This window comes from Corvus hawaiiensis, chromosome 15 (assembly GCF_020740725.1).
Source record: "Corvus hawaiiensis isolate bCorHaw1 chromosome 15, bCorHaw1.pri.cur, whole genome shotgun sequence".
Lineage (NCBI taxonomy): Eukaryota > Metazoa > Chordata > Aves > Passeriformes > Corvidae > Corvus > Corvus hawaiiensis.
Genome location: NC_063227.1, coordinates 586168 through 601793, shown reverse-complemented (window position 1 = coordinate 601793; position 15626 = coordinate 586168). Strand labels below are relative to the sequence as shown.

General features: G+C 49.0%; 1 protein-coding gene across 5 annotated transcripts in view; it reads left to right on the top strand.

Moving 5' to 3' along the window:
• The first annotated feature begins 2523 nt into the window (after window positions 1-2523).
• Window positions 2524-15626, top strand: part of TCERG1 (transcription elongation regulator 1) — a 30604-nt gene continuing 17501 nt past the window's right edge. The window contains exons 1-7 of one of the 5 annotated variants that reach the window (XM_048319938.1): window positions 2524-2605; window positions 3491-3716; window positions 6191-6343; window positions 6495-6732; window positions 9325-9567; window positions 13183-13245; window positions 14502-14702. In XM_048319938.1, coding sequence (XP_048175895.1) covers window positions 2535-2605; window positions 3491-3716; window positions 6191-6343; window positions 6495-6732; window positions 9325-9567; window positions 13183-13245; window positions 14502-14702 — 1195 coding nt within the window. In that variant the 5' untranslated portion in view covers window positions 2524-2534. The remainder of the gene's footprint in view (window positions 2606-3490; window positions 3717-6190; window positions 6344-6494; window positions 6733-9324; window positions 9568-13182; window positions 13246-14501; window positions 14703-15626) is intronic. The other 4 variants (XM_048319939.1, XM_048319941.1, XM_048319940.1 and 1 more) reach the window with 4 other exon arrangements.

Genomic DNA, 15626 nt, shown 5'->3' with positions numbered 1-15626 from the left:
CATAGCCAGCAGCTTTCCAGCCAGGGAACAATGGGTCTAGGGAGGATTGGCAGGAGAGACAGGGGAACCAGGGCTGCAGTGGGGGTCCCAGCTGCAACTTCTCTGGAAAACTGCCTGGATACCCAGTGTACCCACAGCCATTCCATTTGCAGAACTCCATCAGCAGATCCAGTAGCTCTGCAGTAAGTGGGGGTTTGGGATTCCCCCAGAGAGATTTTCCCTGGCTCCAGTGCTTGCCACAGCCCCGTTCCCCAAGGAGCATGGCCAGTGATAACCTCCCAGCTCTGGGAGCAGTGCCAAAGCTTCCTGAGGGGATGAACGAGCCTGCCAGTTGGTCCCCTCGTACCTACACCCCCGGAGCCCACTGGTAGTTAGGGAGGGTGTCCAGGCAGACAGTGAATTGAGCCGTTGGAATTCCGGGTTTTAATGAAATCCAGAGAAGTGCATATCAATCACAGTAAATTGTACTGTTGCCAAGAGCCACGTCCTGCAGCACAGGGAGCTGCCAGCAGATTCGTCAAAATGATTCGTGTTTTGCAGCTCACCATTAAGTGCTCCTGGAGGAGCTGCAGTCTGAGAATTCCTGACTGGAATATTTTGAGAAAACAAAGGTGAGCGGGGCTGGGGTACAGCAGCCGCACCAGTCCCCCCGAACTTGGGAGAGGGCCCTGCAGCTGCTCCCTCCTGCTAGCTTGACATCAATAAAACATGGAGACAACCCTGGAACAGGGAGATAACAAGAGGATGAAAGAGGCATGGAAGACAGGTAGCCCCACTGTGTACGGAGGATTTGAGACATCGTGGGCAAAACCTGTTTTAATCTCTGCCATCAGAAGTGCTGATGGGAGGATGCGGTCGGGACACGGCGGGAGAGACACTCGACTCCATCTCCTCTCCCCTGGCAGAGCGGAGCAGGCACTGTGCCCCTCACCCCGCGGGCAGAGCCAGGCAGAGATCTCCCTCCCGCGGACCACAGAGGGCCCCGACTCCCTGAGCTGCTGTCACCCTGGACATGGAGCAGGACACGCTGGGATGGAGCAGGACACACAGGCTCCCGGGGAGCCCCAGCACCCGCTGACCTGTCCCAAATCCTCACAGTGGCAGCAACTTCAAGCAAAACACATGAATAAAGACCGCCGAGCAGCGAACTCATAGTGTGTAAGAGTCTTTGTGGCTCAGCACTGCCCAAAGGCCCCCTAGCAATTCCTTATTTTCATTATTTAAGAAAGACACATCTTTTTATTGAGAGGAGAGGAATGGGAAATGTGGGACCACAAAACCAGTTAAGAGATGGAAAGGCCCGACGGTTCAGCAAGGCTCTGGCGTCCTCCTGCCACATGACTGTGTCCCGGGAACACGTCCCGGGGGAGGGACCTGCTCTCTGCCACTCGGATGTTCCTTCGCAACGAGCGCTGCAGCTGCGGGCAGCTGCCCAGCAGTGTTTGATGCCCCATCCCATTCCAAACGCAACGCCGTTCCCAGAGCTCAGCTCGCGGTCTAGGCAGTGGGTCACCGCAGGGTTCATCCGTAAATCCGGAGGTTTCCCAGTGTCAGTGCCGAGCCGGGGCTCCGCGGCCCCCGGAGGAGGAGCGGCTCCCCCGCTGTCCCCGGAGGAGGAGCGGCTCCCCCGCTGTCCCCGGAGGAGGACCGGCTGCCCCGCTGTCTCCGGAGGAGGAGCGGCTCCCCCGCTGTCCCCGGAGGAGGAGCGGCTCCCCCGCTGTCCCCGGAGGAGGAGCGGGCTCCCCCGCTGTCCCCAGAGGAGGACCGGCTGCCCCGCTGTCCCCCGGAGGAGGGGCGGCTCCGCGGCTCCCCCGCAGTCCCCGGAGGAGGACCGGCTGCCCCGCTGTCCCCCGGAGGAGGGGCGGCTCCGCGGCTCCCCCGCTGTCCCCGGAGGAGGACCGGCTGCCCCGCTGTCCCCCGGAGGAGGGGCGGCTCCGCGGCTCCCCCGCAGTCCCCGGAGGAGGACCGGCTGCCCCGCTGTCCCCCGGAGGAGGGGCGGCTCCGCGGCTCCCCCGCTGTCCCCGGAGGAGGACCGGCTGCCCCGCTGTCCCCCGGAGGAGGGGCGGCTCCCCCTCGCCCAGAACGGCTTCCCCCTCACCCCGCGGCGCCCCCCAGCGCCCGCCCGGCTCCCCGCGCCGGGATCGTTCATTGGCTCCGTGCTCCCGTGACGTCACGGGGCGCGACATTCTCCATTTGGTTTCGGGGGGGCGCGCCCCACCGGCTGCAGGCGGTGATTGGCGCACGTGGTTCCCACCGCTGATTGGATGCTGCTCCTCCTCTTCCCTCCACGGCGTGAAGTCACTTCCAGTTCTCTCTCCGGGTCGCACCTCACGTGACCCCAGGCGCGAGCGGCGCGGGCCGCCCGCGCGCAGCCAATCGCGGCGCGCCCGGCTCCCCCCATTCAAAGCCGGCGGGCGCGGCAGCCAATGGCGGGGCGGGCTTGGCTCTGCTCTCGCTGACGGGCGTGCGCGGCGGCCAATGGGACGCGGCGGGGCCCGCGCGGGGCGGGGCGGGTGCGCGCGGCGGTGGCGGCCATGGCGGAGCGGGGCGGCGGCGGCGGCGACGGGGAGGCGGCGGCGGGAGAGCGCTTCGGCACCGACCTCCGGTACGGCGGGCCGGAGCTGAGCTGGAGCTGTTCTGCCGAGCGAGCTGGGGCGGGGGCGGGGCGGGTGGGCCGGCCGGCGGGAGCTCTCCCGCCTCCATTTCCCGGCCCCGCGTGCGGCGGGATGGGCCCTGTTCCCGCTCACCGGGCCGGGGCCGCTCCCGGGCGTGGGACCAGGTGCCGGGGCGTCCCCTCGGAGTCCGGATAGACCGTGTCTGTTGCCGCTCACCGTCTCATAACCTTCGATTTTTTTCGAGTCTGAGTCGTCATGCGACCACTGTGTTGCACTGCACTCAGCGGTGGGTAAAACTGTCCCCCCAGAGCCGCAGAGGAGCTTTTGCTGGTCCCGAAGGCTAAGTTTTCTTCTGTCTCCCCGTTCCCGAGATCCCCGTGCGGAAGGCCGGGTGGCTCAGCGCGGGGATAGCGGTGGTCGGGGCCAGGCCCTGGTCCCACCTGCGAGGGACGCGGGAGCTCCTGGCAGTGTCTGGTGCTGCCGAACCGACACCACCGAACCGCGCACGAGCGGCTGGAGAGGCTCTGGACGGACCTGCAGGCAGGAGTCAGAGCACCAGGTCACGTTCAGGGAGCTTTAGCAGATAAGGAAGGATGCACTTCCCAATGGCTGCGTACCCTATCCCAGCTCTGGTTATCCATTTTCATGAGTACAGATTCACAGTTGAGAACTAACAACCTTGAACTGTGAAGTACAACAAGCTCTTGAAGTAGTTGCACACTTGAGTTTACCCACTCAAACGTGGGTAAAACATGTTTTGTACACCCTGTTGGTGTTTACTGGGTTTTTCCCTGTTCCTTGTAACAACTGATTTTCCTACATCACAGCAGCGCATGGCAGTGACCCGTGTTCCCTGTGTCCCTCTGTCTCCCCAGGATGGCTCAGCAGCAGGCACTGCGGTTCCGCGGCCCCGCGCCCCCCCCCAGCGCGGTGCTGCGGGGCCCCCCGCCCCTCCTGCGGCCGCCCCCGCCCTTCGGGATGATGCGGGGCCCTCCTCCGCCCCCCCGGCCCCCCTTCGGCCGACCCCCCTTTGACCCCAGCATGCCCCCGATGCCGCCGCCAGGGGGGATCCCCCCGCCCATGGGGCCTCCACACCTACAGGTAAGGAACGGGAATTCTCCTGGGTTAAGTGGGATTTAGGGATTTTTCGTTTGCTTTCACACGTGGAAGTGTCCAGTTCTGGGCCCCTCAATTCAGGAAGGACATGGAGGTGCTGGAGCATGTCCAGAGAAGGGCATGGTGAAGAGTTTGGAGCACAAGTCTGATGAGAGCAGCTGAGGGATCTAGGGGTGCTCAGCCTGGTCAAAAGGAGGCTTAGGGTGGTGCTGGAGTCCCCATCCTTGGAGGCATCCAGGGGACGACTGGACGCGGCACTCAGTGCTCTGTGCTGGGCGACAAGGTGAGGATTGGGCACAGGTTGGACTCGATGGTCTGGGAGGTCTCTTCCAATGTAATTGATTTTGTGAAAATAGTATGAGAATGGACATTGAAATGGGTGAAGGAAACAGCAGGGCAAGATGAGAACACAGGGCTCAGGTGTGGTGTTGTATACTACTGCATACCTGTGGTATGCAAATACAGCTTCTGCTCAGCTCCTCGAGGCACTGCTAAATTGATGGATGGTTTAAGGTCTTTTGTCTGCTTTTCAGAGGCCTGAACAGTTTGCAAGGGACAACACCTTTGTGAATGAGAAATGGATTGTTTTGATTGTCTTGTGCTGTTATTTAATTGCTTTGTAGGATGTATTCTCATCAGGGCAGTGTAAGTGCAGTGTGGGCTGTGGGCAGGCTGAGGAGCTGAATGGTACCACGTGCTGTAAATAATGGATTAAATCCACTGTTGTAATTATAGTTTGAAGAACCAACTTTTACTTTGGATCCCAGGCCTGGCTGTGGGCATCTCCCTGGTTTCTGTGTTTGATTTACATCCGGAGTGTGCTGCTGCTCCCAGCTGTCACACAGGGCTGGTTTGTTGTGCCAGGCCGTGAGCTCTGCAGCTCCTCACCAGCACCAGCCATGGCTGGGTGTCTCAGGCCGTGCTGGCACTGTGCTCTGCTCCACACTGAGGGCTGGGCTTCACTCCCTGCCCTGTGCCCAGTGCGAGGGCAAATGTGATGGTGAAGGGCCTGTGGTCAGAATGGGGGAAGCTGTGTTCAGAGCGGGGCTCAGGATGTGCTAGGACCCTGGCTGCACACCTGGCACTCGCTGCCCATGTGATTTTACTCCTGAATTGGGGAAAGCAGATGTAGCAGGTGGAAAGTGAGCTTCTTCTCAGTGGATTCTTCCTACAGGTTATAAGAGCAAGAAAGAGGAAGCTCATGGTGTGGCAGGTGCAAGAGCTGTTGGGGAGGAACAAGGGAGGGAAAGCAGGCTGCAGCTGAGTTGAGGGCTTTTTTTGTTTGTGTAGAATGCTGTTCATGTGCTCTTGGCTTCTTTTTTTAATAGTACTTAATGCAAATAATTGTTACTAGTTTGGTACATGGATTTAAAGAGCAGTTTAAAATACCACTCTTAGAGCAGAAAGTTGGATCTCGGGGAAGCTCCTGCCAGAAGCCAAGGACGTGGCAGCACCGGCGGCTGCCGGGGGTACAGCTGCAGTCGTGGGTGCAGGGCTGCAGCTCAGGGCCTGTGTGTGCAGCTTGTCACCGAGCCACCCCCTCCCTGCGGCGTGGATGTCCTGGGCTGTCCCAGCCCCGCCGCAGGCTCAGGGTGACCGCGGCACTCGAGGCTGTCACTCAATTAGAGCTGGAGAGATGGGGATAATTAGGGCAGTTGTAGGTGTTTGCAGAGTAAGCTAAAGAACTTGGTGAGTTTTGTCAACTGCTTTTATAGGGAAGTGTACTTGTACTGTACTTGTTGCGCGTAGGGAATTTCAAATAGTCCAAGTAAACAAGAAAAATGAAAGAACTAAATGTACTTTGAGTTAGAAACAGGTGTTCAGGCTTTCAAGTAACTGTGTGTGCAGGACAGGTCAGGATTTCTTATCATGCGATAATGAACATGCAATTTCAATTTCATCTTATTTTTATTTTAATTGGCATGAATTAGAATTTTAGTTAGTGGGAAATTTGGGAGTGTGTAATGGATTTTAATAAAGCCTACTGCTCAGCTGTGCTGACAAATTGGACGCTTACTTGTAACTTTTTTTTTAACATTTCTTTCCTGGGAGGATCATTGGGTTTCTGGGGTATTTGGTTCACAGGTGGGGATGTCTGAGCAGCAGCTGTTCAGGATCAGCTCTTCCATTCTTTCTCTTCCTTGCATTGAGATATTTTCTCCTTTTCAGGAGAGGACTTTTCTTTGACCACATTTCTGTTCATGCCACCATTTTCAGGTGCCTTGATGTTTGTATCTCAGAAGTGAAGTGATGGCTTCAGCTGTTCTGCCATAGGTGGGGGGTTGGCAGGAAGCACATTCCCTGAGCTGGGAGCATTGGATTGTTAGAGAAGCTTCCAAGCCCAGCACAGCTTGTCCTTACTGCTGGTGTACTGTCTGTTGGTTCTCTAAGAAAGGAAAACTGCTTGAAATTATATTGTTGTTATCATTATCATCATTATTGTTATTATATGCCTTTAGAGACCACCATTTATGCCTCCTCCCATGGGTAGCATGCCACCACCTCCTGGTATGATGTTCCCTCCAGGAATGCCGCCGGTCTCTGCGCCGGGAACACCAGCAATGCCCCCAGCTGAGGAGATCTGGGTAGAGAACAAAACTCCAGACGGGAAGGTGAGATGGGTGCCGGGACCAGCGGAGCCATGGGTGGTCCTGCGTGAGCCCTGGTCACATAGTCAGGCGCTGGGTTGGAATTCCACTGGAGGAACTGGGCCGCTCCTCCTACGGTGAGCTGTGGTGTGACGGGGCCACTCTCCTGCCGTAGGTCTATTTCTACAACGCACGGACACGGGAGTCAGCGTGGACGAAACCGGACGGGGTCAAGGTCATCCAGCAGTCGGAGCTGACGCCGATGCTGGCAGCCCAGGCCCAGGCTGTGGGGGCCTCCACCCCCACCACCAGCAGCCCTGCATCTGCAGCATCTCCATCCACCTCCTCTAGCACGCAGTCCTCCACCACCTCCACCACCACCACGGCCACCTCAGTGTCCCAGACCAACTCCAGTGAGTACCTGGGGGTGTCTCAGGCCTCGCGGTGTTGGGAGCAGGTGGTGGGGATACTGCATGGGGAATCGCTGCAGCAAAGCCTTGGTATCCAGGAGGAAGTTGTTTCAGCATGAGGTGGAGTGTGAATTTAAAGTACAGTGTTTAGTCCGGAAGAGCCTTGCATGCAAACTTTTTTCCCCACCAATCTCAAAGAATTCTTCAGGTCTTTGTATGTTTTTCTTCTGCTGTTATTACATCATCTCAGAGCTATTACACATCTATTTCCTTTTGACTACAGATAGAGCTAAATTGTTTTAAAAAGTGTTTCACAAGAAACGTTGATCTGAGGTAGGAGTTTAGTTGTAGCAATTTCCTCATTTTCTCCATGGCATCTGTTTCTGTAGAAGGTCGGCTCTCAGAGCTGCCGGTCTGTGAGCATTGGTTGATTACAGAATCTGTAACACAGATTTGTTGTATTACTTTTATTAGCATTATTCTTCTGCCTAAGCCTTCTCAGTCCCTGTTTTCTGGAGTTCCACAAAGAGGAAGAGGAAAGTCCTAGGAGCCATTTTTGTTCATTTATGACCTTTGAATGATAGTCTGGAGATTACTGCTGCTTCCATGGACTGAGCCTTGGCTTGTAGGGGTTTTCCAACTAAGGAAAGGGGACTGAATTTATGCAGCATGCACATAAATGCATGGCTGTGCACACGGCAGCGTGGTTTGCACTGCACTTTGGCACGTGTGTGCTGCCCAGGAGCCTCAGGTGCATCTTGATAGAGATGTGTGTTAGGTGCTGTGGGTCTCTTTGCACGTGAGTGTGGCAGCAGCAAACAGCGAGTGAGGTCACTCCCCGTGCCCAAAGCCAGGTGTGCAGGGGAAGGAGCAGCTCAGAGAGCATCCTGTCTTGTGTGCAGGGCCACAGACTGACAGCACAGCATTGGTGCTGAGCAGGAATCTGGCACTGGGGCATGGGCATTGTAGCTGCACTGGCTCAGACATGTGCACTGAGCCAGGCCAGAGAGTGTGCAGGAGGTGAACTCTTCCAACTCCCACTGTGGGGTAGGAGTTGAATCCTTTGGAATTCATCTTTTTCCTGTAACAGGTGAGACAAGTCAAGCTTAACTCACCATTTAACCCAAACTTCAGAATCTGTGTGTCAAATAGAGTCAAATTTATGTAACACTTCAATTCTGCTTTCATTAAGACTGGAGGGAGGACACATCATTAGAGCAGCAAAGAACTTGTATTGCTCAAAGCATTTTAGGGCTTTTGTTTAATTTGAAAGGTAACTCAGTATGATGTTAATTAGCTGTGTTGAGCTGTGGTCTGCTCTAACTGTTGTGCCGACTAACAAGTCAGTTGGGAGGTAAATGTTAGCTCTTGACCCAATGTCAGGCTTGGGAGAGCTAGTCATGCTTTGGGAGCAGCACTTTATGCACCTTCTCTGAAGTTAAATTTCCTAATATTGAATGCTGACAATCTGTTCCACTTCTACCTGTTCTATCTGCTGAACTTTGTCTTTGCTTTCAAGAACTGTTACTGTTGGTGTCTGTGCTTAGGTGATGAAATTTTATAATTTAAAATAATTTTATAACTCTTAGACTTGGGCCTGTAAAAAAACCCTGTGACTTCTGGCTGAGCTTCATTCTTGCCTTGTACTGATTTTACTTAGGTCTTACAAATCACATACTGACTGTCTGCTCTGTTTCCCTAAATGTTAGGCACTGCTAAGAACTTTCACCCTTTCTGAAACGCTTAACAAAAGATCAAAAATCTTTGTTTAAATATGCTAATACTGGTATGTTGTGTGGAATGTCTCTGGTAGTAATAGAAAATGCACGGTGTGCGCATTGGAATATGGCTGTAAATTGGTGTGATTTCTTTATTTTTCTTTTCCCCTTCTCCTCCTCTGCACCAAATCTTACAGAGTGAGCTTACAAGTTTAAGCAGACTTGTCTCTAGTTCCTGTTGGCCTGTGCTGTGAGACTGTTTGCTCCCAATTAAAACAATTTGAAATTGAAACCAGTCATGCTGCAAGGATTATAGAACTGAGTGCCAGTTGTGTGTTTTCCTGCTGGGAGGCACTGAAAACCAAGAAAGTTCTTGCAGCTCTTGAAGAAAAGTAATTTCCTTGCTTATTTACACATTTTTATTGACATTTCCTGTTCTGAGGGCGCAGCCCAGCACAGTTTAAGGCAGACTGCTGTCATGCACGTGCTGCTGCAGTTGCTGTTAAAAGCAGAATCTGTGTTCATGTAACAAAAGGACAGCCTGTTGCCATTGGAAACTTGCTGTAATGTTCCCTTTCTGTTTCTCTGAACAGAATAGAACCTCGTTTCAGCCTGTGGTTGTCCTTTGATACACCCCTGCTACTGCTGTAGAGACATGTTAGGTGTAAAGAATGGGACAAATTGAAATTGGAAATTGACTTCCTTTGTGAATATTTAATGTTCCAGAGAAGGCAAAGTATTTTTTGTCCAGGAGTGTCCTCCTGCTGGTTATATCTGAGCGTACCTGCTTATGTACCGGGAAACAGAGCGCCAGTATGTTTGCAGCAGTATATTGCAGTGTCTAAGATACAAGGTGTTCTTTGTGTTTTTTTATCAGCACCTACCACACAAGACCAGACCCCAAGTTCGGGTGTTTCAGTTGCCACACCATCAGTCAGTGTTTCAACCTCTGCTCCTTCTGCTACACCTGTGCAGACTGTACCCCAGCCAGTCCCACAGACATTGCCTCCTGCAGTTCCTCATGCAGTACCTCAACCAACTGCAGCAATTCCTGCTTTTCCACCAGTAATGGTACCTCCATTTCGTGTCCCCCTTCCTGGCATGCCTATTCCACTTCCAGGTAAATTGGCAAACTGTAATTGTCTTGTCTGCTACATGTCCATGTTGTCAGTTGTTTGCACTCATGTGTCCACTGTGTACAGAACTTGCCTGGATCCTCTCCTCAGAGTATATCTGAAAGAATTCAGGGTTAGCAGACAGACTTTTTAATATTAACAAAGAACATACGTTTTTTTGATTTCTAGTTCTTTGCTATACTTGGCAGAAAACAGCTGCATTTAAACATACAATGTTTAAACGAGAATATTGAGCACTATATTTTACTAATTGCAATATTGCTTTAATTTTTTTCTACTTACTTGATTTAGACCTTAAGTCTTGTGCATTAATATTCACTAGGACATGGATGAGCAGGAAGAATTACCATGGAAATCATGACCCCAGTGATATCAGGTGTTGCCAGTTCTCTTAGGCTGCAGCCACTGGGCAGGATGCTGAGTGATGAGGTGTGACCTGAGGACCATAATGAGGCATTTAGGGTGCCAGGGTGTTGTTATTCACAGGCTTTAGGTTTAAAGAACATAGAGGAGGAATCTTGGATGGCAGCACACTGCTTCTGGATATATCATAGTTTCGTAAATTTTTATGAAATACTTGAATACCTAAGGAAATGATTTTAGGCTGGCAAAATGTTGGACTCGCTGTCTGTTGCAGAGGGCCTCCCAGGAGATCACTAATGACACTTAGCACTTACACACCACATTTCATTTGCATGGATGCTGTTGAGTTCCTGTTCTGGTACAAAATTGATGTGTTTCAGTGCGCAGTGGCACTAAACATGCACCGAGAACTGTTGATTTTGTGTTGCAGAGGGAGGTTGGAGACTGCAGTTGCACTGGATCCAAGTTAGTTTTAGATTTAAAAAGAAAGAAGCAGCTCTGAGCAGCATCCTCATGTTTCTGACTCTGTACAAGCTGAGTGGGATGACTTCCCTGCTGTCCTCCTAATGCAGCCACCCAGGGGATGTGGAGGGAGGCCTTTACCTTGCATTGAATTGGATGGATGAAAAGTAACCCTTCAGAACAGTCATTTGATAAGAGAAAAGCCTGAAAGCAGTTAAAGTGCTGACTAGAAGAGTGAACCAGCTTTTAGCTGCCTCTGCTTTTAGAATAGTATTCTAAAATAACTGGGCAAAGCTACTTTAATCTGTATTGGATGGAAAAGGAAATCACAGTGTCGTACTCGTTGTTTTAAACCAGGAAACAAATACTATTCTGAACGTGATACTCCAGGCTGAACAACAAATGAATAAAGGGTAGGAGAAAGAAGTCTGTTTATTGGTGAGGTTTGGAAGAATAATAAAAACGGTTAAGCCTTAAAAGTGATTGGCTGAGTGCTCTCAGCTGCCATTTCTAACCTTGTCAGCAAGGGCTCAGCGTGGAATGAAGGGTCCTTACACACTGTGAGGGATATAATCTGCTCAGGTGTGACCTGTTGAGTAAAATAGGGATGGTCAGAACAGTGAAGAAGAGTGCCAGTGGAAATGGAGATTCTGGGTGTATGCCCAGGTTGGGCTTTATTGTGAGCTCTCAATCAAAAAGTTTTGGGAGTAGTACAGTACAAGAGCAAAGACAGAGTGGGAACATCAATCTCCTGAAACTCATTTTTGAAAATGATTTTTTTCAGAATTTCCCTGGTAAGAAGTGTTGGCTCTGACCAGTTCTCCCTGTGAGCTGGGCTGCAGGTGGAACCCATAGTGTGTAGGAAGGACACCTGGCAGCAAAGTGCTGCTTCCACTAGTGGGTCTCATTTGTCAGTTTGCTTAGTTACAGAATGAAATCTGTCAGCTTCTTTCAGCTAATTCTGAGTTGGTTGTAATGATTTCTAAACACTGTAAAAGAAAAGGAAAACTGTAAAATATTTTACAGTAACAAGAAACAGAAGAGTAGTCAAATTACTTCCAAGACAGTATCAAGTGAAGTCAGAAGGTCTCACAGAGGTTCGACTGTAGATGGTTGGGGCTTTCAGCACCAGGTACAATATCAGCCAGAGGATTTGAACTTTCAGGGACAGAGCTGAACAATACCACTGTCAAGTGATTTCAAAGTTAATCTCTCTGTTAAACTGTAGTAAGATGGAGCAATGGAAGAGTTCGTTAGTGATATCTCGTAATCTCAGATCTTAAAAAGTAAGTCTGCTTTCTCTCAATTCCTATGTTTTAAGTCAGTTTTATGTTTGGGAATGACCTTGGCAGCGGAAACAGCTTGGGTATTTGCTCAGTCTAATGTGCGCTGCAGCATCCCTGACTCCAGCGATCCCACAGAGTGTTATTTATGCCGACTCGTGCTGGAGACATGCTGTAACTTCCTTAACAAAACGAATTTTCAGATCCGTTGTCAAGTACATAACATGACCACCCTTCTAGTTTAGACAAACACTTCAATCAATGCTGTTTGAGTCAATGTTTTTATGTCTCAATTCAATACTTTTAAAAATAAAACTAGTTGCAATTCTCTCATTGAAATTATTTTTAGAAAGCATTACAATTTTGTCTTCTCACAAATTTATTTTCAAATAAATTGGCAGTATTTATGTTTGCTTTCCATACTAGATCTCTAATGACCAAACCCAGAAACTACTTTGGTTTTAAACAGGGGTTTAATTTCACTTTCCACTGGAGCATTTCCCACCTCACATAATGAATTTGAACTTTTGAAGGGAAGTGTTTCAGTTTCTGAGCATCCAGACTGGACCAGCCAGAGAGCACTTCTACAGTTGCCTTCCACACCCAAAATGGAGGTTTTGGAAATGCACTCCCCTCAGCCTTGTCTGATGTCCCACTGATTTGGATCTGTCAAAGAGGATGAGCTGCTTGCCTTTTTGTGCCTTTTTGTATTATTTCTTACTGAGCTGGAGAGCAGACCAGTGCATGCTGCCACCTTTTTGAGGGCGAGTTTTGGCTTTTAAAGCATTTTCAGCTCATGCCATTCTCGATAATGAAAAATAAAGAAAATGCCCCTGACCTAGTGCAGCTTTGTGTACCTCTGTCTGCAGCTTCATTGCTTTGATTTCTTTTACCCCCTTTCTTTCATCTCCAGCCTTTCTGTAATGACCCTCATACCCTCAGCTTTCCCTCTGAGTTGCATTTGGCTGTCCAGCCTGCCTTGCTTTGCTGCTCTGACTAGTTCAGACCTGTCCTTCCACCCTTATTCTGCTCTCTAACTGCAGCAGCAGACTGAGAACCGCAAAGCCAATGAGTTTCATTGTGCTGCTGCTCCCCATGGGTCTGTCCCAGCAGAGGCTGCCTGTGGAAGCAGCCCCAGTAGTGGGATATTTTCCTGTGGTGCTGCCCTACAAGGGGAGCTGCATTCCCCCTTGGATGAACTTAAACCCCTGAGTCTTCACTGAAATATGTTTTTTCTTTTTAATGACATCCCAATAACTTGCTAAACAGCTGGTTTAACATAGTTAGAGACTGTTGCTGCAGCTTAAAATTAGTTTTATATTTGATCTGGCGTAAAATGTTGGAGCAAAAGTAATTCATATTTTCTTGCTGGGAGACTTCTTCTCTGCCAGCTGCAAATGGCATTCCAAATTGTGGCAGGAAGTCCATAGCACCCCGTGGTAGCTGACATCCCATGGCAGCTTTCCAACATGCTTCCTATCCGTTTTGCAGGTGTAGCAATGATGCAAATAGTCAGCTGCCCGTATGTAAAGACAGTCGCTACCACCAAGACCGGTAATTTCCAAACCCATCCTAGTTCGTTTTGTCTGTAAGTTGGCATGGTAGTGAATGTGGTTGTTTCTTTTATTTCTTTATTTGCTTCCCCACTTGAATGATGACATATACTTTATTTTCAAAACCAGTATAAATGCAAATACCATATTTGGTCAGGAGATAACTTTCCCAAATAACTGTTAGTGTCAGCTTATTTTGTACCCAAACTCTCGTACAGTTTTCTGTAACCATTGAGTTCTGTAATAACTGTGACTCTCATGCCCATACTTAGTTCCTAGTTTCTTGTGTGGATTTTTGTTTTCCTGCTCCACATGTGCAGTGGCTGGCTGTGCTCGCATGTTGTGTGCGTGTCTGTGCGTCTGAGTGTGAACTTTCATATTTCAGTCGTGGATTTAAGAACAGTCACTTGCTGAGAACACGTTATGGCAATGTGTAATGTGTGATTTCCATTATTTAAAATGAGACTTTTTCAATATTAAAGGCTCAAATTTATGATATTGTAGTTCCAATTCTATCCAATTGGTTGTTCTAGAACTTGTCGTTCCAGATCTGTTCATTATACTCAGTTTGTTGGGATGAGTGGAGAGATAGTAGGATACTGCAGCATTCTGGCTTTCTTATCTTTGGATATTTACTTTCCATTTTGTTTTAGGATTTCAACAAAATGGTTTTTTTCAATCAGTTTGCAGTACAAACAAACCCAAAAATCTGAAACTGTTTCATTCTCATCAGGTTTTATCCAAGGCTCTGAATTAATGCCAGTATTTAAGATTTATCAGAGTTCTGTTCTACATTCTACGGCTCAAATTCAATCCACTCTTGCCTTTTTTAAGAGCAATAGGAATATCTTGTACAATGACAGCATAATTAAGCAGTGCAGTAGACTTAAAAAAACCCAATTATTTGCTACAGACACCTGATAAAGACTTTTTTAATAAATAGAGTACCTAATTTTAAGGTAGTGGAGTGTCTAAAAGCTAACAAGCTTTGTGCTTTGCAGAATTACACATTAATTAAAATTAAATTAATTAAAATCCAGTTTGCCTGGGAATGGGCATTACTGGTTGCAGAACACAGGAAGGAAATTTGGTAACAATGCCTTGCTTTCCAATTTAACTTTGAAAACAATCCTTCTTTTATTTCTGTGGGTTGAATATTTTTAAGTTAAGTCAGTAACGTGCTAGGTGTTGGTCCTTAGAGCCCTGCATTGTCACTTACTGTTTTCTTTCCTTTTTCCTTTCTTTCCCTTTGCCCAGGAGTCCTGCCGGGCATGGCCCCCCCCATCGTGCCCATGATCCACCCGCAGGTGGCCATCGCCGCCTCCCCTGCCACGCTGGCCGGAGCCGCCGCGGTCTCCGAGTGGACAGAGTACAAAACAGCAGATGGAAAGACTTACTACTACAACAACAGGACTCTTGAGTCCACATGGGAAAAACCCCAAGAACTGAAGGAAAAAGGTACTTGGGTTTGGTTTTTTTTTTACTACAGCTCTATACTGGGGACATGGCTCAGAACCATCATCAGTGGTCGTGTTTGAAAATGCGAGTGGGAGTGTTTCTAGTCCCTGATCTCCCTGAAGAATATTTTGAAGTTCTGATTATAAGGAAACACGAGTTGATCTTCAGTCTGAAAGTTGCAGCTTGTTTCCCACTGTACTGTAAGAGTGTTTGGTCCTAGAGTTGCTTCCAAATCCTGTGCCTAGGGTAAATGCATGTTCCTGTGCCAGTAGACGGTGAGTACCTCACCTGCACATGTGCTGGAGAAGATTCCAGTTGCAGACAGAAAGTGAGGGGAATTGAGGGGAAAAGTCAGTCATTCTAAGGCCTGTAGACCAGGAAAAAATGAAGATCATTGTGCTGAATTTCAGATCCTGGAAAACTAAATGTATAAACAGATTTGGAATATGAAGTAAAATAATGTCACCTCCCCCTGTCCACATCCCTACATTGTCTTCAGGTCATATTCTGTGACTTGTGTTCATGTAAATGCACATTAGATCCATGGGTGGTGTTATATGAGAGGGAAATTGCTCTTGTGTCGTAAATAAGGAGGAAGGGGCAGAAGTCCTGTGGCTCTTACTCAGTTTATAAAGCCTTGTGAGAAAACAAATCCAAACAGTTGTGCCTTTTATTGTCTCCTGAATTTTTAGTTACAAGAAGTCTTTGTTTAGATATATGCAGGACACTTACGCTGTTGGTTCAATTAATGCCCATCTTCCTAATAATTCAGGTTAGATAATAGGTCTTTTTACTGAGATGAAAGTATCTTAAGACAGCAAATACCAATTTTGCTGAGAGAAGATTATGTGTTTTATACTTTCTGTAAATGAGTGCAGAGAAATCCACAGGTAATTCTGCATTGTCTCTGATTTTTTTTTTTTT